Source organism: Mytilus edulis, chromosome 10, assembly GCF_963676685.1.
Source record: "Mytilus edulis chromosome 10, xbMytEdul2.2, whole genome shotgun sequence".
Taxonomy (NCBI): domain Eukaryota; kingdom Metazoa; phylum Mollusca; class Bivalvia; order Mytilida; family Mytilidae; genus Mytilus; species Mytilus edulis.
The window spans coordinates 8,482,650-8,506,921 of record NC_092353.1 but is presented as its reverse complement, the minus strand read 5'-3'; the positions used below and the strand labels follow the sequence as shown (position 1 = coordinate 8,506,921).

Here is a 24,272-nt window from a genome sequence, read left to right as displayed (position 1 = left end):
TTTTGTGTGTCAAAAGCATCATACTATTTGGCCTTTATTTTGTTTTTTATTAGAGCATCACTTTGATTAGTCTTTTGTAAAGGAAACGCGCTACTGGCACAAATATAAAATTTCAATTCTGGTATCTACGATGAGTTTATTTGCCCTTTAGAGTACATCAAATAGAATATTGTTTATGGTGGTAGGTAAATTACCTGAGTGATCACACTCTGCCTGTGTCTTTGTGCACGGTAAACATAATGCATCTGCTGTTACTGGTGTCCCAGAGCCATTAACTGTATTTCAATTATAAAACAAAATATAATGCGCATGTCATCTACATATAAGATTCACTAGAAATTTTCGAATCAAAAGAGATGGATGCTCAGACTAAATATGAAATAAACAATTATTTGTAAAAAAATCTGAAATCGAAAAATAATTATTTATACATGTTGACACGTTGATTAAGCAGAAAATGTTATTAGATCAAATTTTAATAAAACAGTATCAATATTTTCAATCAAGTATCGTAGAATTGGAACATCTTTTCATTTTAATATTGAATATTTAAAATACCATCCGATCTCTGAAGGAAAGATTCATCCGAAGTTATATCTTCACAGAAATGACAAGTTGAAAGGGTGCTGGCGACAGTCTGCGTTACGGTTGACGAGATAGCTCTTACATTCGGAATGGTACCACTGTTTGTACCTGGAAACACACATTGACCATAAAAGGTATACAGGGTGTGCAGAGATACCGCCTTTTCTCTTTAAAATCCTTAAATTATCTATAAATCTTCTGTGACATGTCCATTTCTTTAAAATATCGTGTTATATATCAGACAAAAAAGAGATAAAGGCATTATTTTCTCCGATTTTCAATTATATTTCAGCGATCCAAAGTTTTATGTAAAATTATACCAGAATCTGTGACACATCCTATTACTTTTCCTTGACCTTAAGTCTTTTTTCTTTGTGTTATTTGTTTTTTTGGACTTCCGGTCGATATGATGGGTGAACCAATTTACATTTTTTTTTTATATGTGTGTAATGATGACTGTGTCACTATTGCTCGAGATTAACAAGGAAAATCAACATTTACAATCGAGCTTTCCCTTTGAATTCGGTTAGCCCTGAAACCGAAATGTATGATAACTTAGATGAATGGCTTTCTTTAAATTTTAACATGCATAACCCGATAGTCAATAAGTGGTGGGGATAAAATCATGTTCTGATAAATATGAAATATCTATCTTAGTAAATGTTTTTCTTAAGTGTACTATATATTCACTTGGGTTATCATTTTGAAATAATGAATTTCGGGATTTGGACATAGCTTTTTAAATCGTATATAAAACCCAACTTATCGATATCCCTTGGAGGATTTCGATCATTATACTCATCAGAAATTGACTTTCAGACCTGATTTGCCTTCAAAAGTAAATGCACTTGATACCGTGTTTCTCTTTTTCGCCGAAAAATAAGCTTTTTCGTTGAAGTTCATACTAAACCATTACTTTTTATGTTTCTGTTAATAATAGTGTCAATTCTATTTAATTACCAGACTGAGTGTTCTAATATGCATGCACTTACTGTGTATCGGCATTTCACAAGGTCATATGGTTTATCTGTTTATGACGTTTTTACGCTGAATTCTTCGGTTGATCGATTGTGTACTGATTCTAAGATGCATGATTATTTTATATAAGCTGTTGTTGGCTTTGAACTAGCTGTCAGTAACCATGTATTGGTATTGGGATGTTTAAGTTCCCTATCACATTTACGTGTTTAATATGTATTATTATTTGTATCCATTTGATGAGTTTAGCCTTTTTCAACTGGTTTTTATAGTAGTTCTTATGTTGTACTGTAATACCACTATCTAAGCTGGTAAGGAGGAGTGTAGATATCTCGCTAACATGTTTAACACCCGCCACATTATGTGTGTATGTTCCAGCCAGACAGGGGCCTATATTTAGTGGTTGTCGTTGATTGCTGTTTTTTTCGTTCATATTTTTGTACATACGATAAGCCGTTAGTTTTCTCGTTTTACATTTCTGATTTCAGGGTCTTTTATAACTGACTATGTGGCTTTGCTCATTTTTGAAGGCCATACGCTGACCAATAAATTTTAATTTGTGGGTCATTCGGTATCTTATGGAGAGTTGTCTCATTGGCAATCATACCACATCGTCTTTTTTATATATGTTCATATTAAAAAAAAACATTTTTCTGATCCACTGATTTGTCATTTACACCAAAAAGAACCTCATTAATCATTTAAATCGTTATATTTGAAGTGATATATATTCTCTTTGTGTTTAGCGTATCTTTTTCGATATTCATTGAGGTGCACCTGACTCCAATCTTAATTGACTAGGATTGTCAGTTTTCCTATCGAAGGTCGGTGGTTATCTCCGGGCACTCTGGCTTCCTCTACCAATAAGAACTGGCCGCAACAAAATAGCCTAAATGCTGTGCAAAAAGTGGCGTTTAAACACCAAAGATCGATCAATCAATCGATATTTATCTGTTTGCGTACACATTAATTTATAGAAGCGGTTTTTGAATTATAATTTAACTAAGATTTCACCATACCTGCTAATAAGTAATAATAGAATAAATCGTGAGTAACTTTGATAATCCTCATACACAGATAAAAGTACTCAGCTGAGCCGGTTGGTGAGGAATGGCTGTTATCACTTCTAAAGAAGAAAAAAACTAGGAACATTTTTATTGAAGCGTATTAGAGCCAGACAACTTTTTAAATATTTCTCCCTATGTTTTTGTTATAACGCAAACCTTCAATTAATTAATTACCTTATCGACATTAGTTTTGTTTTTTAATTTGAGAATTACAAGTATAGTCGTCTTGAATAAGGTATTGACAATTCACTTGGAACATCAATATATACCGTACACAGCCAATTTTGCATAGGTACTATGTCTGTACCAAAAATCTGTAGTACTGGAAATCTACTTTTCATACTCAGTACTATTTTGTTACTCTAAAGGTTTTGTAATATTAAGGTAACTGTATCTACAGTACTTGATTTGTATTTGAAAATTTAAGTACTATATATTTTTGGTTACAACGTTACATTTTAAGCATTTTAATGGTATGTCTACTTCAAATCTCTTAATATTATGATTTTAAAACATGGAATATTGTGATCGCTTTTGGTATTATTTCAGTACCAAAATTTTAATTACAAATCAAGTACTGTAAAATACAGGTACGTACATAGTACAATAATTTTAAAGTAAAAAAATAGTACTAAATATCAAAGGGTAAATTTTCAGTACTACAGATTTCAAGTACAGAAATAGTACCTATGCAAAATTGGCTTGTATGACACTTTCCAAATAGTAAATCCTGGATAATCATAGGTATGTTCTCTGTCCTTCTTGGAATTTCAATCAAAGATGAATTAATTGATCTTCAATAACTGTATTAGATTCTTGAACTACATAGGTGTAATTGCGAACAACGATATAGTGCTGGGTCTTCCAGGTGCTCCAGGAAACCTCTTTCGAAATTATTAACATCTGTTTTATCAGTTATTGTTGTTTCAAAGGCGGCATGAGGTGGCATGAATTAGAGGTGAAGACTTAACAATTCTAAAGATCTTTTAGAGTACATGCAATCTAAGACTCTTTCATCTTCCAGTTCATAGACTAAATTGAAAGATTTGGAATTGATTTGTGTCATAAAATACATTATCAATGTAGCTACAAGTATCTTGCCTTAGGGATGAATAAATCCTACTTTGTAAAGAATCACTCTGATTCAAACAAAAAATTCGCTGAAACTAACATTATCAAGATGATTGATTTCTTGATTGACAACATATTTGTTACGTTTTGGGGGCGTGTTTTCAACAAAATTTCAGCATTCTGATTGGAACCTATTGTGTCTCGTTTCTTGTCAGACTTGTTCTTTTGTTATTTTGAGGGTGCTTTATACAGGAACTTGATTGGAAGAAGTTAACAATATCATAAAAAGGTACTTTCCGCTATATACGTGATGTTCTCAGTCAAGATGCCTAATATCTTGACTTACATCTAGGAATTGACAATGAGGGTCATTTACATACCAAACGTTACGAATAAAGATTTCAGCTTCTCAATTGTGAACTTTCCATTTCTATGAAGCAACATTCCAGCAGCCCCTTCATACCGAGTATATATCTCCCAATTGATACGATATTCCGGGGCTTGTATTTCCAATCATGATTTCCTTGATAGCAAGTTGTTGCTCACAAGGAAGCTATATTCAATCAAAAGTTCCAAATAGTGAAGTTGAATCATCCTTTTGTAAATTTTACGGACGCTATCATGAGTTGATTAACATGTAACATTTATTGAATATCCGTTTCACAGATGATATTCAATATGTTCCTCACTACTATCCTGTTCCCTTTTCACGAATATGACCTACCGAATTATACTATTTACCGGGTTTGTAATAACATGAACATACCCTTCCAGAGCATCTGAGACCTCCCCTTCATTTTTTGGTGAGGTTCGTGTTGCTTAGTCCTTCTAGTTTTCTATATTGTGTCTTGTTAACCATCATTTGTCTTTTTGTCTTTTTTTTCATGCAATGGCGTTGTCAGTTTATTTTCAAATTAGGAGTTTGACTGTCCCTCAGTGTGTATGTGGAGTTAACACTGTTGTTACTGTTGACACAGGTTTATTGGAGGATCTTGTGCCAAGATGAACTCCAAATGCACTCTTCGATAAATATGTATATAGAACTTCTCAACCCAAAACAACGTTATAGTCGCGACAAGATGGATGAAAGTGCTAGGCTATACAGCAATCTTAAAACTTACTTGATACTTGTAATTCCGTTATATAACTCGGTTAACTGTTGCAAAAAACGTCACATAGTTTGTTTTGGTTCTAATATTCTTGGTATTTAGATATAAGCCTTATGAATGTAACATGTAATGGTATAAGAGGAAAATCCATGTGGAAGCACAACGTTTATTAACAGGTTTTTTTTCAAACAGAATAAATTGCAGCATTATTCTGACTATTTGTTACTAAAAAACTCAGATGTTTAACGTACAAAAATAAAGATGTTAACTTACATGAAAACACTAAGGAATACAAAAAACATCATATTCTGCATACAATATTATAGTATTAATGAATGGGTGTTTTTATAATGGCTCTGTTATATGTCCAAGGTCTGTAATAATGGTCGAGAAAGTCTGTAATGGCCCGAGGCAACGCCGAGGGCCATTACAGACATCCGAGGCCATTATTACTGATCGAGGACATATAACAGAGCCATTATAAAAACACCCATTTTTTAATACATTTATTAACCAACTGAATAAAAGTATATGTGTTAATATACCAAATATCAAAGATATTAAGTTGACAGAAGTTATGTGTTGAAAAACAGGATGAACAGTGATCCCTATATACATGTATGGTTCTTTAATGTTGGTTGCTGGTTACTAAATTAAATAAAATACAAAAAAGTATTATATTCTTTACAATTTAATTTTATTAACTTTATTACAAAACCTAACTGTGCTTTATACAGACAAACCGGGCATTAATACAGGGCCATTACAGAAAAACAGGGCCATTACAGAAAAAACAGGGTCATTACAGAAAAACTGGGCCATTACAGAAAATATATAATTTTTGGCAATAATGTACTTAGTTGGTTAATAAAAAAAGTATTATAGATGGAAAGTCATGTGTTATCCAATGTTATAAGACTGGATTACTTATACGATTTTTAAAATGCATTTCATATGAGTAAGTGAGTCAGGCTGATGAGACTCACAATAAAACAAACAATACATTACCCAAAGACATATACATTATCGGTGTTATCAGTACAGGTGAAATCTTTAAAGCTTGTCCCAATGTATGAGAACGAAAATCCTTTTAATGTTTTGGTTCCAAAAGTAAATGTTTGCTTGGTGACAGAATCTTCCCACGTGCTGCCTTGTAATTCCACTGGTAAACCTGTACATACAGCATCTGTAATTGAAATTCATTGCATGAGACCAGTCACTCAGTTATTCTTTTCTTTGAATATTCATTACATGACCCGTCAAAATGGATAAGTAAGACGATTTGTTTTACACGATGATCATAGTATGTATTTAGACGTGCAGCACAATTGATGACCAGTTTATCACCGGCATTGTATAAGACCGTCTGAGGCACCGTTCTTACACGTTATATTCCCACATTCCAAAAAGACTGAATCTGCATTGACTGTTTTCACTACATTTTTAAAAAAAATACTATAATAATATTTCAAAGATGGGATATTCAAACTCATCAGTTAAAAATAACTTGACAACAAACAACACGTCGAATTTGGAGACAACACATCTGTATTCTTTCGTTTCGAGAGAGAAGCAACAAAACTACAAAATGTATGTCTGACGTTACAAGATGCATGCTGTATGTTTTGACCTCTTACATAAATGTCAAATTATCAATGGTTGTAGCAAGTATGCCTTCTTGGTCTGAAATGTGATTGGACATTATCCGATTAACGTTTACCTGCCTTTTCTTAATGTATCAGGTACGTGAATGACTTGTCTAGCGATTTTTAAATGAAATTTTTTCACGTAGACCTTTAAGGTGGTACCTAACACTACAGGGAGATAACTCTGTAAAATCAGCTCAACGTTTTGATTACGTTGTGTTGTTAAAGGAATATTAAGCTTCTCAATGATCAAAATAAGTGTGTGTTAAACTACAATATAACCAGTGTAATTTTTCTGATAAAGCGGTTGGTTCAAATTTAACATCTGAGACCTCCTATCCATTTTTTTATGGTCATTATTAAAACAACAAATATGTTGATGATGGTCGTAACTTAAAATTGTGATAGTCGTATTTTTTTTTTTTATTAAATAGGACTAAATAAAGCAAGTCAAGAGCTTTAAACGTGTCTTTTTTATATGAATATATGATATGATATATTTATGAAGTTTTATTTTTATTTTTGCATACAACGTGTCATAAAGAATTTCGGTCAGTGTACAACTTAATGAATTCAAAATTTTTAAAAGTTTTCAAATATTAGTGTTGTTTCTTTTTAATTTTGATTAAAGTTTTGAAATATAAAAATTCCGATTTTGTTTTAATGTATTGGACCGAATAAGGCTTGGCAATAGTTTTAAACGTGTCCTTTGTTATATGAATATATTATATGATATATATGTGAAGTTGTTTTTACCAAATAATAAAAAGTAAAAGGGATGAAGAGATGGGGTACATGTTCAGTGCGAAACGGAAAATATTTGTTTAATCTTATTTTATTAGCTGGTATTTCTCCCACCAGCTGAAGGAAAGCTTTTATTGTTGTAATCCATAAGTCTGAAGATAAAAAAAGACATATGCAATTATAGAAGTATTTCTATTTTAAACTGTCTATCAAAACTATATAGCTCTATTTGAATAAAAGACAAATTGTTAAAGCATTATAAGTATAGGTTCTCCAGTCATCATTTTGGATTTCGTTCAAATCATAGAACGTCTGATGGCCTATTTGTTTCAAAAACTCTTGTCACCAAACATTTGGAAAAAAATAAGACAATTACTTATTTAACTCTAATAATACTAAAGCAGCTTATAAGTCTTTTTCAAACATTTAATATTGATTTTTAAAGTTTACAAAAGATTAATAAATGAGTTGAAAGCTTGTTTTGTAGATTTGCGTAGTACTTTTGACTATGTTTAGCATGATGACATGTTGTAAAAATTGAAAAATGATGGTGTTAGTGTGAAATTTCATGCTATTTTGCAAAACATGTATATCACAATCCGCACTGAAAATTAGTACTACACACTCTTTTTCCAAATTATTAGAGGTGTAAGACAAAGGGACAGTTTAAATCCTACTTTTTAGCTCATCTGGCCCGAAGAACCAAGTGAGCTATTTTCATTACTTGGCGGCCGTCGCCCGTCGTCGACGTCAACTTTTTACATTTTGAACTTTTGCTAGAGAACGCCTGAATGGTTTAGAACCAAATATGGCATGAATATTCCTTATGAAGTACGGACCAAGTTTTGTTACTTTTTTATATTTTTTTTCATATGATTTTCAAAAACCAAAAGGAGTCAGGTGAGCGACACATGCTCTTGAGAGCCTATAGTTTTAATTGTCATATTACTGATTTGCATTTAGTTTTGGGTGAAACTTGTAACCCTCCAGTTCCTTATACTTCGAGTATCCAAACTCTCAGTTTCGAAGATGATTTAGTGTTACTGTCTTAGACATTCTATGGGCTTCAAAACGCGTTAGAAAAACTAAATACCGAAGTATTTCGACAATTCATGTCATAAAATGTGCTCTATTATTCTATATATTGTGTTGCATTACATTATATTACATTATATTGCTCGACCCTTATGGGTGTAATTTTGCAATAAAAATTATATCTATATCATCACCGTCTTCATACATGCAGGTCAAAAAATTATTTATTGAATGAAATCAAATCGGTAACCACTGATGGATGCCGTAGAAGGTCCATATGAGTTTTGAGTGATGATTTCTTGACATGGATTGTAATTCTGAATCAACCGGGTCGCAAATAACCTTGTGTTAGCTTCGAAATTAGGAGGTTGTTGATACATTATCGACGCTGATATCCACTATACACACTGAACTTAAGAATGGAATCAAATACATGTATGAGTAGCATGTAGCCGGGATAATATTGAAAGACGGAACTGTTTGCTTCAACTCAGAGTTTATTAACATGGTTACGTGCACAGTACTATAAAATACTTCGAAAAACGATCGCCTAAATACTCGAGTATCAGTCATCTTTATGGACATAAGATACAGCTTTGATTCCAGGATGAAATTTTGATCAATAATTTGCATATAGGCTATTTTATAATTGATAAATTAAGTATGTAATAAAAATATACCTTCATGTGCTTCTTTTTGTGTAAATTGAGGTCGAGATTTCGGATATTTGCTTAACTTTCGGATTTGTGGACACATTTTCCTGACGACATATAATATAAATAAAACTTTTTTGTTTTAAAAGATAAACAAAAAAGTTACGGTCATCTTTAAAAGTTTCACCCATCTTGTCTCGGTTACGATCATCATCCAAAATACTATAATTGAAGTTACCACCATCACACATTTAAAGTTACGACCATCATGCTTGAATTTTTGAATGACTATTTTACGAAAATTGGAATGATTGTATGTATCAAATTTGGTTTCAATATAAACGCACTCACGAACAGTGTATATGAGACAAGAGGTTACGCTCAAATGAACCTTTTACTGCAAGAAAATCGGAAAAGAAAAACTGATCCCTAGAGTTGTCTCCAATCTTCGTATGGTCGTTATTTTAAGTTACGACCATCCGCTTACCACCAGTGAAGGAAACAACATAAAGTACATAGAAATACCGTTAATTTGAAACAAAAATAAGCAATTTTAAGTTTAATTTATTTTGCAGTTAAAACCAATTCTACGATTTTCTATAAAAAAAATATTATGGTCGAGTTTTTCTTTAAGTGGATTTATAATTTAGCATGGAGTTACCGAACTCCTTTTTTTATATATCAGCCGTTAAAAGATAGAAATTGCATGATATGGTTGAAAAGGAATACGCAAATTCAAGTCTCCAGTAATGGTGATTATATTTAGTTAGGTGTTTGTCTTCGCTATTGATTGTGTTTTTATCTTCATGATTTATTATGTTTTCATTTATGACTAATTCTGTTGTATTATTTGTGATTGATAATGTTTGATTGTGTTGTGATTGGTTAAGTTGGTATTGATGATACATTTGTGTTGGTCCTTTTGATTATGTGATTGTCCTTTGTGATTTCCTTTTTGTTGGTCTTTGTGATTTATCTCGTGTTGGATGTTGTGATTGAACGTGTTGGTATTTGGATTATACATGTCGTCGTGATTAGTTGTGTTTTGTCTTTGTGCTTGACTGTGTGTGCTGTCTTTGCGATTGGTTGTGTGTTTCTTTCGGATTTGTGATTGGTTTTGCTTTTGTCGTTGTGATTCGCTGTGGGTTTGTCTTTGTGATGTTATGTTAGCCTTTGTTCTTGACCGTTTTTTACTCTTTGTGAATCATTTACGTTAGACATTAAAATTGCGTGTTTGTTTTGTGATTGATTGTTTGTTGTGTTATCTAGTGATTGATTTGTTGTTTCTCTCATATATTTAGTGTTAAGGTATTGTGATTGGTTGTGTTTGGCTTTTTGTAATTGTTTGTTTGTCTTTGTTTTTGACTGGGTGTTGGTCTATGTCATTTAATGTGTTGTTGTCTTTGTAATTGTTTTTGTTTTTGAGATTTATTTGTATTAGTCTCTATAACACTACAAACCAGTAAAAGTCTGAAATGGCCTATATATTTACTCGACCAGTCTGAATTATTCTGGACTGGGTTGCACAAACGTCATTTAATTTAAACATTATTTAAAAGATAAATGATACTTAACTTCTTAAATAATAATTAGTTAAACAACAGTTTAAAATCTGTTGCTCAAAGCTTAATTACGCCTTCAATTACTTAAGTGTTATTTAACAACTTTAAGTATTATTTAATCCAGAATCAACTGGTTCTAAAACAGTTCCCTTATTCGCGTGCATTTTCGCGAATTTTGTACGGAATCAAAATGGAGAACCAAGTAGACGCTGATAGAAAAAAACAATCATCAAACTGGGATTCATCAGAAATTTCCTTACTCAGGCAACTGGTTGAACAAAATTTAACTGTAATAAGAAGCAAATTGACCAACGCCATTACAAATGCACAGAAAACAGGGGTCTGGAAGACCATAGCATGCCAAATCAATGCTCTTGGGTTACATTGTCGCACAGGCAAAGAAGTTAAAACCAAATGGCAAAACTTGCAATCAAAGGCAAAAACACAGTATGCTGAAAAAAACAAATATTCAAAGCAAACAGGTGGTGGGCCGGCACCTAAACCAATGTCAAATGAAACAGAGAAAATAGTTGAAATGGTGAAGGATTGTTCCAGTTTCGTTGTCCTGAATGGTTGTGAATCTTCAGTGATTCTTGTAACTTCTGAAGGTGCTTATTCTTTCTCTTTTTCTCTTATCGTCTTGCTCTTAAATTTAAAAATAAAGGAAATACACATTCTAATTCTCTCAACTACGCATCATCTGATCAATATTTGTAAACACATTCCTTAAAAATAAATTGTGGGGCCTTTTTGAAGGGTAGTCCACATTTGTATAATAATAAAATTAAGTGTATATATAAGGACGCTCACACACTGCTTGTGGAATGAATATCGTCATTCGCTATTTACTAATTTTTCAATATTTACGATTTCTTATTCTCTGACCTCTCTATAAGTCAAAATGAAACCATATGACTGTGACCAAGCACATTTCGCAACCGTCAACAAAGTCGAACGGATATTCACTCGAGCTTACTTCAGAAATAGAAAAAAACCTTACCGGTTTCTGTGTAATAATCCAATATTTTCCAATATTCTTACTCTCACAAATATTATTATTTTTAATTCAATTCTCCTGCACTATTGCCTCTTAGAGAAATATTTTAGCGTTTCGATTTTTAACATGACGTCACGGTAGTAATGAGGTACAATTATGGGTGTTTTTAAAGCACACCATTATCGATTTATTCTATGTTACAGTACTTGAATTTTTTGTATCATTTCTAACATGTCTAACGTGATAATTCTTGCACAAACACAATTAATAATTTGGGTAAACGTTATTTCAACATTGAGTTTAAAAAAAAGACAATCGACTTGTTCCGAGATAAATGATTGTTTTTATTAATTTAAAAAGCATTTTCATACTAGAGGGGAGGGGTATAGGGGTTTTTTCGGGTCTTTGGGATCGGGTGTTTTTAAGTTCGGGATTTCAGGATTGACCCTTTCGGGATCCGGGAATTCTTTTTTTTTCTAATTTGGGATCGACGGGAATTAACTTTATTTAAAATCTGGACCGCGATCGGGATTTTGTGTCTTTAAGCCCGGGAATTCGGAATCAGGACCCCTCCTACCCCACCTTTTCACTACGCAAAAATTAAATGGAGCATATATCATTTTTTTTTTCAAATAATAAATGCTTTCTTAGTTGTCTCATTGGCAATAATACCACATCTTTTTTTTTATTTTCGTCGAGGAGCATTTGTGTAGCCATAGTTGATCTTAGTTCAAAATAATGTACAATGTAGTCGTGGAAAATATTTATGATCCTTAATGCTAATAGAAAGAAATCCATGCAATAAACATTAACACATACTTTAGATGTTGGTAACTATTATTAGTTTATTGCTACAATTGACACAAAACTGGTAATTTGCAGTTACCTTTTTTCTGAGACAAATATAAATTAAAGTCCTATAATTTAGATAAGAACTATATATATAATATCATTGCTTACATTGCGAGAGGTCGTGTATTCGATCAATTTTCCTGAATCATTGTTTTATTGTCAATTAGGCTAAACAACATTAGTTTCCCAAGTTTAATATATTGCTTCATATTTTTCCTGTCGGGCATTTGCATTGTATTTTTTTTCTCTCTCTCTCTCTCGTCATTATTAAAGGCCGCGGCACGGTTGCCCATCAGTGCATACATCTACTTTGTTCAAACCTTGCTGGTTAGTTCTCTCATTAGCAATTGTACCACCTCTCTTTACTCTAATCATTGAACATTGAATTCGTACAGTGCGTCTTCCTCAAAATATCCCACAGTCAGAAATTAATAGGAGTAACGTTATATAGATTTAGGATGGGGGTCTCACGTGGGTTTATTTTGGAATAGAATAGTATGGCCCCTTTTTAGTCGGAAAAAAACTTTCTTTCTCACATTTTTGGAAATGAATTGCCTAGACCCTAACAAAATTGGCTCGTTTTGCTCGGCATCTTTATTGGTTATTTTTTACTAGAACAATGTGATGCTCCCCCATCAGGCCCCTCTTTTCTCCTGGATTGGGACCCCCTTTTTAAATGGCTGGATCCGCCCCTGCCTCCAACACACGATATATACAAACAAACCGTGAGAGGTTTGATTTTAATCAGAATGAACTATGGCCCATGATGTATCTAATTTTAATTTTACTGACGGCAGTTCAATATATTTATATACATTGTATATCAACATTTTAATTGACATATTAACATTTTCTTGAAGATTGTATATACTATGTAAATATTTTGGCAGGTTAAAACAATAAGTATTTTACTTTCTTTCTGTAATATATATTCAAACACTGCCTTCTTCATGCCAGTCTAATCGATACCGTATAATTCATGCATTTTCAATCTTTATATTTTCAGATAATTCAGACTCAATCTTTTCACCAAATATATCTCCAGCTGAATCTTTCTCAGGGTGTGAGGTTGAAGTTCAACCAGAAAGTTGTTTGTTAGTAAACAATGATACCTATGATACTATTACGTGCACTCCCGCTACTGCAATTTCGTTACCAAGATACACAAGCACTCCATACTCTAAGAAAAACTCAGTGAAGACTTCACATGTTATAACTCAGGAAATGCTAGCAAGGAAACAATATGATGTATTAACAGTCCAGGAAGAAACATTTAAACTTGAGGTAGAGAAAATTAAACTGGAAAACGAAAAGCTTAAACTTGAAATTAGAAGGCTGAACCAGTGGGAAATACAAGAGAACGACGCCCTACTAACTCTTGATGCATTAAATGCATGAACAATGAAACAAAGAAAAAGATGATGTACAATTTTTGAACATTTATGTTATCTGTGATATTATTCTTTAATGTGCTTCAGTGTAATATAATAAAACTGTTATGCAAAAAATGTCCTTGCAATGTGATCTCTCACAACACGTCCTTCGTCTGGTCCTTGGAAATCTTTGCTGATGTTCCAAAACATTTGAATTTCATCGTCAGGATCCTCCATCGGTTCTCTCATCTCTATTGCAAGATTGTGCAAAACTGCACATGCCATAATTAAGGTGCATACTTTCTCTGGTTGCAGTCTTAATTCTGCGTGCAAGCAATAAAATCGTTTCTTCCACCACCCAAATGTTCTTTCAATGCAGCATCTTGTGCGCGTGTGAGCTGTATTAAATCTCTCGTGGTAAGGCTCTGTCGGTCTGATATAAGGCGTCATCAGGAAACTTCTACATGCGTAGCCGCTGTCACCAAGTATTAATCCATCTTCTACACATTTATGAGCTTGCTCCAAATGTTCAGATATTTGTGAACATCTCATGATATGACTGTCATGAACACTTCCAGGCCACCTCGCTACAATGTTTGTAAATTTACCTACGAAAATAATAATTGTATACTGTAATATAAATCAAGAAATACTAAAACAAAAACAAAATCTTTTAAGTTTTTGAGAGCTTATTTGATTTTTTATTGATTTTTAAAACAACACAATTTTATTTCATAGCAAATTCCGAATTGAGAATTTTATGACACCATTCAAAGGTTTTAAAATTGCCTTTTCAAATGTTTTGTCGGAACGGTACCGTTGGAACTTAGGAATGATATTAAAAGATCAATACATGTAGGATAAAAAAAACTTAGATCAAATAGTTTGGGGGTGCATGGGTTGGGGTTTAAGATTTCGCATATTTTGTATATATATAAAATCGATTTTTTTCCAAATTAAGTGAAGAGGGGGTGGGGGTGGGGATCGGTAAAAAACTATGTGAATTCAGTTTTTTATCATTTGATGTCGTCCTTTATACCTTTCATAGAATTTTCTTTGTAAGCGCTGGTCTGGATTTTACTTTATCAGAGATGATCAAACAGCCAGAAGTCTACGCGGAATCTTAATTGGTCAAGTTAAAAAGTGGGTTTATTTTCTGGCATTTATCAGTGAAATGGACAAACGATCTGCATATTTTGTTATGCTTATAACTGCTTGAATATTTAACTAAATCACTCTATGATATTTTGATATACTTAAAAAAATATTGACATTTTTTTTTGCAGGAACGAATAATGATAAAGTAATGTTATATATTCATTGCGGATGCATGTTTATAGTTCTATATAGATATAGGAAGATGTGGTATGAGTGCCAATGAGACAACACTCCATCTAAACAACAATTTAAAAAAGTAAACCATTATGTATATATATGCGTGGCATGAATGGAAAATAAAAATTAATTTATGTTGATAAATACCTTCATTATCACAAACGGCCTGCACATTTATGCTATGAAAGCCCTTTCTGTTGACAAATGATGGTTCGTCGCTTGAGGGTGCTGCAATTCTCACATGGGTACCATCTATACAACCAATTACTCCAGGGAATCCACCATTGTCATAAAAACCTTGCTTTATATCTCGTTTCCTCTGTTCTGACGGCCATTTGATGTACTGGTCAGATTTAGAAGCAAGGGCTTTTGATACTTTGTTAACACATCTACTAACTGTTGATTTATCTATACCGACAGTATCTCCTATGACCTGCATGAAACTACCAGATGCAAAGAACCTCAAAGCAACAAGCACCTGTTAAAACATTATATATGATGAGTTTATTTTTAAAATTTGCGTGCTAACAGTTCATTAACCATTTATATATATACATTATCAGAGGCGAAATCAGGGGGGGGCAGGGGCCCGGGCCCCCCTTTTTGAGAAAAAAAATTGGTTGCTTAAATAGGGAATCACTGGCGCATGACTGGACCGGGCCCCCTCTTAGGCCAGTCAGTGGGCCCCCACTTATGAAAAATTCTGGATCCGCCACTGATTATACACTTAAAACGCTGCTTTAAGATACAGAATTTAAAAATCATATATTACATGCATTTTATTGCAAAAATGTATCCCTGAACCCCGAAATAAGGTACAAGTATCGGGTCCTTTTCGTCATTTGACACGTTTGCACACAACCGTATATGATGTTCGAAACATAACGTTAATTATTAATTATTATACATACATATATATATATTGATACTTAAAAGAGGGTCCTTATCCCGAAATCCCGGGCTTAAACTAATGAAATCCAGAGGTCCAGAATTAAACAAAAAATCTCGGCATCCTAAAATTCGAAACAAGAATTACCGGGTCCCGAAAGGATCAATCAAGAAATCCCGATCATAAAAACATCCGATCCCGACGTCCAAAAAAAGGTCCTGCCCCTTCTTCATATTAATTCGTATTATTTCTAAAATAATAACAAAGGTATAAAGTTGTGCACGTTGAAATTATGTGTTTTAAAAAAATCACTGAAAATAATAATTATTGTTTTTTAACAGCGTGTCTCTATGATATCACTATTAATATGTCACACGAACAGTAAGGAATTTCATAGATAAATTACACGTTTCCGGGTTTCCCTCCCCTCCCCCAATGACTTTACAAAAAGTTAAATTTTATAAGAAACTGTATCCCTTTATGAACCCCGTAAAATGTATTACGTCCCTTTGAAAAAATGTAAACAAAGTTGATGGTGGGAAATGTTTGACACATATTTTGGATTTCGGCATTTATGAAAGGATTTAATACTCAGTGTGCAGATGATCTTGTGTAGCTGTTTTTATTCTAAGAAAAAGGATGTCGCAAATGGTGGTTATGTTCGTAAACACACAAAAATAGAAACAAACGTTGGAGAATGTGATTGTTTTTCAAAACCATGTTTACAAGAGTTTAAAATCTACATTTAGTACCTGCATTTCTGCGCTTAGTGCGCGACTTCTCTGGGTCGGGTGTGTAATATCGTCACGAACAATATCAGTTATCCTTTGGATAGATTGTCTCCCAAATCTATATCTGGAACGTAGCTGCTTGTCTGTCAAATCATTTAGGGTGAGTAGCCTTTCTCTATACTTTCTTGGTGCCAATGGTGGCCTTATATTACCAGCAAGGTTGCCGAAAAGCAGCATGTCTTCCATATTTAATCGATATTTAAATATTTAAAAGTACCCCTTTGCCACATTTAAGTTTAAGTAACCTTTAAGTGTTACTTACCTCTAATAAACCTTTGTGCAACAGGAATAACGGTTACTTAATTTTAATTATGGTTTAACGTATATTTAAATGACACTTAAATTTAAATAACGTTTGTGCAACCCAGTCCTGAAGTTTACTTAATAACATCAACTGTAGTCTGAACCATACTTAACAGAACTTGTACTGGACCAGAACTTAACCATTTTATACAAGTCTGGACCATTTTCGACCTAGTCTGCACCATACTCGACCTAATCTGAACCATACTCGACCTAGTCTTTACCATACTCTACCAAGACTTAACCAACTTATACCTTTTATTTGTATCTATCAACTGAATTGTATTGATATAGGAAATGTTTTTAAAAAAAAATGAAGTTTGAACAACAACTTGAAATTAAACTTGTATTCAGTATAGTATTGAAATTAAAATTTCTCAATAATTAATCATAATATAACTTCAACACAATATTCATCAACACTTACATAATTATATATATATCAAATTTAAAATATCAAATTATTAATTAAGCTGTTAAAATATTCTCAAAAAATTAATTGCGACTAATATTTCAATGTTATTAAAAAAATCCTGAATGTTTCAGAAGTATTTTATGATAACTGGACTATGTTCACCATCAACTTAGGTTTAGAAAATTTAACTTAAAGAATTATTTAGTTTTCTTTCAACTAAAATTTGGTGACTATTTCGAATGCATCTACCCCAATTGGACTAGAGATAAAGGATACAACAGATACAGTTAAGTCGGCCTCATATATTGACTTACATCTAGAAAATGACGATGAGGGTCGATTGAAAACAAAACTTTACGACAAAAGAGATGATTTCAGCTTTCCAATTGTGAACTTTCAATTTCTAAGTAGCAACATTCCAGCAATACGGTGTATATATGTCCTAATTGATACGATATTCCCGTGCTTGTATATCCTATCATGATTTTCTTGATAGAGGGTTGTTGTGTACAAGAAAGCTATTAAATCAAGAGTTCCAAATGGTGAAGTTGAAATTATCTCTTCGTAAATTTTACGGACGTCATCACGAGTTGGTTGACTGTTATGGAAAAACCGTTTCCCAAATGATATCGGATAGGTTCCTTACGTCGAACTACAATCCCATGCCCTGACATGAATGTGACCTACCGAACTAGACTATTTACCGCATTTTTTATCTCATAAACAGCACGACCGTTGCCACATGTGGAGCAGGATCTGCTTACCCTTCCGGAGCACCTGAGATCATCCCTAGTTTTTGGTGGGGTTCGTGTTGTTTATTCTTTAGTTTGCTATGTTGTTTCATGTGTACTAATGTTTGTCTGTTTGCCCTTTTCATTTTTAGCCATGGCATCGTCAGTTTATTTTCGATTTATGAGTTTGACTGTCCCTTTGGTACCTTTCTTCCCTCTTTTTTAAGCGTAGTATAGGTTTATTGTGTCTAGCGGGACGGCTGCAGTGCAGGCGATTTGGTGTCACGATATCACAGTAGCATGGGTTCGAATCCCGGCGAGGGAAGAACCAAAAATTTGCGAAAGCAAATTTACAGATCTAACATTGTTGGGTTGATGTTTAGACGAGTTATAGTGTGTTAAAGTTACATTCTTAGACACTTATATATATATATAATACTATATAAAGCATCTTGATAAATTTTAGAAACTGAGACCTTTGTTTTGTTTGTGAAACAAAGAAGTTATATAATCATGATCATGGAATTTCTATAGCAATCCTTGGTATTCTTTTTAAAAAAGGAAATGTGTTCCAGAGTAACAGTCAAAATTTATTTCATTTAAATTTAAATAGTTTTTTGTTAAATTAAAATCAAGGGATACAAAACGTGCTTTAATATGGTCTAATTACCTAAACACATGTGTGTTGTACAGGTATACTTATCTACGTTGTAGTATATTCAAAAGGCCTTGTTATTTGAGTTAAGCAGGATGTTGCAATTTTTAATAAATGTTATTTAGAATTTGATACCTCTAACCAGGTGTGATCTTATTAAATTAAATGAGTTTGCACTAAGCAGAGTTTTTTTATAATGAGCTTTCTTTATTGTAACAAATAGACTAGCACAACATGTATGGAAAAAGGTATACATAATGGCATATTCACACAAGGGAATTATTAAATAATAAAGCAAAAATTGAATACTTATGATGGTGCACCAATCGGTTGAAAATAAATAATTATCTTATAACATTGGAATCTTATTTGTTCTTGCAATATCTATAAGTAGTGTTTCAATCAAAATTTAACATTTATTATTTATTCTATAATAGGGGCCCAGGGACTCCAGTATTTGCTATATACCTCTACAGGGAGATTTTTAAATGAAATGTATTTTTCTAATTAAGTGTTCCTTTAAATAGTTTTTTAAAGCATTTAAATTTGGCAAAACTCTTTTAATTTTGTTTGGTAAATATATTATTTTGAATAATCTTTATTTAAAAAATTCAATTTAACATTTTTGTAGATACCAAATAGAATAATCATGATATTTAAAGGCAGTTCAATATTTGTCATTTCAAAAATCCAGATATGTAGTGCCTGCCAGAGACTGGATACCATCAGACAACTCCAAAACGAGTCCTGCTTTACAAAATGTACATGTTGGTACTATTTATTTTCATCTTGTAAAGCAGTGAAAAAGTTCCTAAAATTCTATCGATAATGCTATATTGGAACCAGCGGGGCTTAGTGCTTCTAGTATATTTTGTACACAAAGTGTGTATTTTTTCCAGTAAATACCAGTCATATTAAGATGGTTTTACCATTTTTCCTTTCCAGCAAAAGCAATATATTTCTCATTCAATACTTTGTACCCCAAAGCAGACTTAATACTTATACTTCACCACTAATAACAAGAGCAATTTTATTAATTTCTTTAATTTTATCCCTTTTTTAAATAAATTACAAATGTATAGATAATATAAAACAAATTATTTCAAATTATGATAATAGATATATATCTTATATAAGATTAAACACTTTATTGATGTTGTTGTATGTTGTTATATGTCAGTTAAAAAGAAATTTATTTTAACAGTTAAAAAAGTAGAGGTTATTTGATCCAGTATTGTTCAGACTGGTCGAGTATAGTTTTGACCTTTGATTAAGTATGGTTTAGACTGGAAAAATAGGTCGAGTACAGGTCGAGAATTGGTTAAGACTATTTCAGACTGGTCGATTAAAAGTTCAGACTATATTCAATGACAAAGACCAATTCAGACTGGTCGGGTAAACATCAGTACAGTCGAGTACAGATATAGGCCATTTCAGACTTTTACTGGTTTGTAGTGGGTTTTTTTTTATCTTTGAAATTGATTGTGGGAATGTCTTTGTGATCAACTCTGACTCGCCATTACATTTCCAGGGTTAAGGAGGTAGAATGTCATTGAGGGAAAAACGCTTTCAACTTTATGTGTATAGACACGACAGTTAGACTAAGAATAGGGTTTTTGTATATTTAGATAAATCTACTGAAGTTAAAAAAATCTGTAATGTTTTATAACATTTTAAAAAATATATTTTGTTGTATTACGTGTGAAATGAGTCTTTTCGAATATCACATAATAAGACTTTCCGACGACGATGTTTTATTATTGAAAGCAGCCATCTATGAAATACAGCATTATTTTATTTTATTTGCTCTCAGTGATCTCCGACAGTGTATATTAATACAAATTTCAAATAAATTAAATTTACTTCGAGACAAACAGTTTTTACCTATCTATCAGAAAAAGTTATTTAAAAATTGTTGTTAAGAAGTAAGTATAACATCTGACGAAGGAAGCTTTTGAATTGTTTTTTTATTTATTTACCTTTTATTAATTTATATTGATTTATTAATGATGCATATCCCTACATTACATAGAATGCGAACTGCAACAGTTTATAAGTAGTTTCTTTTTAAATATACATTTGATACGGTGCATTTATTATGCATATATTTTGAACTCCATTTATGAAAATCTATAGAAGAGAGAATTTAGATTTTTCTTTTGTCAATTTCATATATAAGTTTAAAACTTCTCCTGAACTTATATTAGATGTATATAGAGAATATCATATGACTTTTTCAATATCGCATCCGTATCAACCCGAGACACCAATATAATCCCAAGAGCTCTGCTCGAGGGATTATATTGGTTGAGGGTTGATATGGTGTGTGATATTGAAAAAGCCATATCATATACACTTTATTATATACATATACCTCAAGTAGATGTTTTTTTATGTAACATGACGTCATACAGATAAAGAGGTTTGAAATGACGTCATACAGATTGTAGGTTTGACATGACGTCATACAGATTAGCGATTTGATCAAGCCTTTGCAACAGTGACTGCAATCGATGACGTGACGTCATACAGAATAAAGGTGTGATAAAGCTTTTGCAACCGTGCTGATATCGATATAATCACGGGTGGCTGATACAGCACACTTGCCAATGATTGTATTACACATACAATTTATCTGTATTTACTACTAAGTATATAATAAATATAGTTATGTGCCCGCAAATAAAGATACCAAAATAAAGTGTTGATATGCTCTTTATAAATACCAGATTTACTTTCAATCTTGTTTTTGTAATTTATCGTGATTCTTTGATTAGCCTGATTTTGTGTTCTGTTGTGATTGATCAAGTTTATATTTGGGTCTGACTGTGTGTTCGTCGTTTTGTAATTGTAAACTTCGTTAACTTTATGAACAAGATTTTGTGTTATTTTGTCGCGAGTGATCGTGTTGTTTATTTGCACGATCATATCACTACAAACCATTAAAGTCTGAAATGGCCTATATCTGTACTCGACTGTACTGATTTTTACTCGACCAGTCTGAATTGGTCTGACTTTTACTTGACATTACTCGACCCCAGTCTGTACCATACTTGACTGTACTGAATCGTACTTGACCCTTATTTCTGCCGTTGAAAATAGTCTGAACTATTACTCGACCAGTCTGAAACAGTCTTAACCCATTCTCGGCATGTACTCGACCTATTTTTCCAGTCTAAACCATACTTAACCAAAGGTCTGAACAATACTCGACCAGTCTGAATCATACTAGACCAAAAAACCTCTACCTTTTTAACTGTTAAAATAAATTTCTTTTTAACTGACATAGATAACAACAGCCAACAAAATTTATAAAAAAATTTAACCTTATAAAAGAAATATATCTCTGATTATATTTAGGATAAAAAAAATATATTATATATAACTTATATCAAAAAGGGATAAAATTAAACAAATAAATAAAATTGTTTTTCTGATTAGTGGTGAAATATAAAGTATAACCTCTGCTTGGGGGCAAACTCATAAATAAGATCACACCTGGTCAGAGGTATTAAATTCTAAATAACATTGATTCAAAATTGCAACATCCTGTTTAAATTAAATAACAAGGCCTTTCGAATATACATGTATGTACTAGATAAGTAATACACGAATTTCAGAAAATAGGGCTTTCTTTTTACCTGTAAAACACACATGTACTGAGGTAATTAGAACATATTAAAGTGCTTTATGTATGACATTTTAATTTGACAAAACAATACTTAAATTAATTGAAATCTTTTTTTACTGATACTTTGGAATACATTTCCCTTTTTAAAAAGGTTATAAAGGATTGCTATGGAAATTCTATTATCATGATTATATTAAATTCTTGGTTTAATAAAACAAAACAATTAAGCTCTCAGTTTTAAAAAAATTATTCAGTTGTTTTATATACTATTTTATATATATATAAATAAAAAAAAACATTCACTGCATTATTACCTGAACTCAACTGACACCCTATACTAGGCTTTAGTTAATGGTGAAAATAGTCCAGTTACCATAAAATACTACAGAAATTTTGAATAATATTGAAAATATTAGTCACAATTCATTTTTTTAGATTATTTGATCAGCTTGTTTTATTTATATTTTAAAAGTTAATATTTATTATTATGTAAGTGTTGATTAAAGTTGAGTTGAAGTTATATTATGATTGATTATTGTGAAATTTTAATTTCAATACTGTATTGAATACATTTTTTATTTCAAGTTGTTGTTCAAATTTCATTTTTATTAAAACAAATTCCTAAATTGATAAAATTCAGTTGATAGATACAAAGAATAGGTCTAGGTTGGTTAAGACTTGGTCGAGTATGGTTCAGACTAGGTCGAGTATGGTTCAGACTAGGTCGAGTACGGTTTAGACTAGGTCGAGTACGGTTCAGACTCGTATAAAATGGTTAAGTACTGGTCAAGTACACATTCAGACTGTTAAGTATGGTTCAGACTACAGTCGAGTATTATCAAGTAAATCTCAGACAAATTCAGACTGGTCGAGTAAAAATCAGTACAGTCGAGTACAGATATAGGCCATTTCAGACTTTTAATGGTTTGTAGTGTATATTGCTTTAATGATTAATACAAAATCTAAATTTTGACTGACTGTGTGTTGTATTTGTGATTGATCATGTTTTATTTGGCCCCAGTTTGTGTAGATTTTATTGATTTAAAGCGTTTGTTATCGTTATCATGACTGATTGTATTTTGTTTATGTGATTGATCGTTTTGTTTATTTGACCTGATTTTGTTATGTGTTTGTGATTTGGCCTGTTCTGTGTTGATTTTGTGATTTATTGTGGGTTTGTTTTCGTTATTGTGACTTGTTATTATCTATCGTTTGATGTGTTTGAGCATTTTGATTTTTCCCATCGATATGGAACTTTCTTTATTGAATTTTCCTCGGAGTTTGGTATTTGTTTACGGCTTATATTATGTATTATAATATTTCGTACTCACCAACATCCAAATTGAAGATCGAAAATAGAATAAATGTACAACTTAAAATTATACAGCCTTTCATAACTTCCAATGATCATATGCGCGTGAATATCTATTAGATGTTTACAAAATTGTATATGCTCGACGTTTAGTTTGACAAATTTTACTTTAACTGTGGGTATCGTTTGAAATGAATCATTGATGTTAAGATTTAAAAAACATGTGTATTACGTAAATAAATCTTGCATATAAACTGCATAAAGTAATTAAGTGGGTGTTTATAAGTTCCTTCTAACAGATGACCGTATAATTACTACAACGTCGTAGTACCCAAATTACACCGAGTACCCAAAATGCACCTTATCAAAACAAAAATAGCTGCATAAATCTTACAAATTCTCTCTTTGTGACTAAACCATTTGTATTTTTAAAAGTTTTGACATTATAAACATCTTTCAACATAGGTAAATAACTTTAAACACACAAAAAACAAGCAAAAGTAAAATCTACGCAAACATCGCCATGTGACGTTCACAA

The 24,272-nt window shown here is 32.1% G+C and overlaps 1 protein-coding gene across 3 annotated transcripts in view; it reads right to left on the bottom strand.

The window, feature by feature from the left end:
* Nucleotides 1–23,945, bottom strand: part of LOC139493298 (uncharacterized) — a 32,981-nt gene extending 9,036 nt beyond the window's left edge. For 2 of the 3 annotated variants that reach the window (XM_071281551.1, XM_071281552.1), the window contains exons 1-5: nucleotides 23,754–23,945; nucleotides 5,819–5,996; nucleotides 2,583–2,689; nucleotides 559–693; nucleotides 195–275 (exon numbers count right to left, since the gene is read on the bottom strand). In XM_071281551.1, the coding sequence (XP_071137652.1) occupies nucleotides 195–275; nucleotides 559–693; nucleotides 2,583–2,689; nucleotides 5,819–5,996; nucleotides 23,754–23,817 (565 nt within the window). In that variant the 5' untranslated portion in view covers nucleotides 23,818–23,945. The remainder of the gene's footprint in view (nucleotides 1–194; nucleotides 276–558; nucleotides 694–2,582; nucleotides 2,690–5,818; nucleotides 5,997–23,753) is intronic. The other variant, XM_071281553.1, reaches the window with a different exon arrangement.
* Nucleotides 23,946–24,272: the final 327 nt, after the last annotated feature.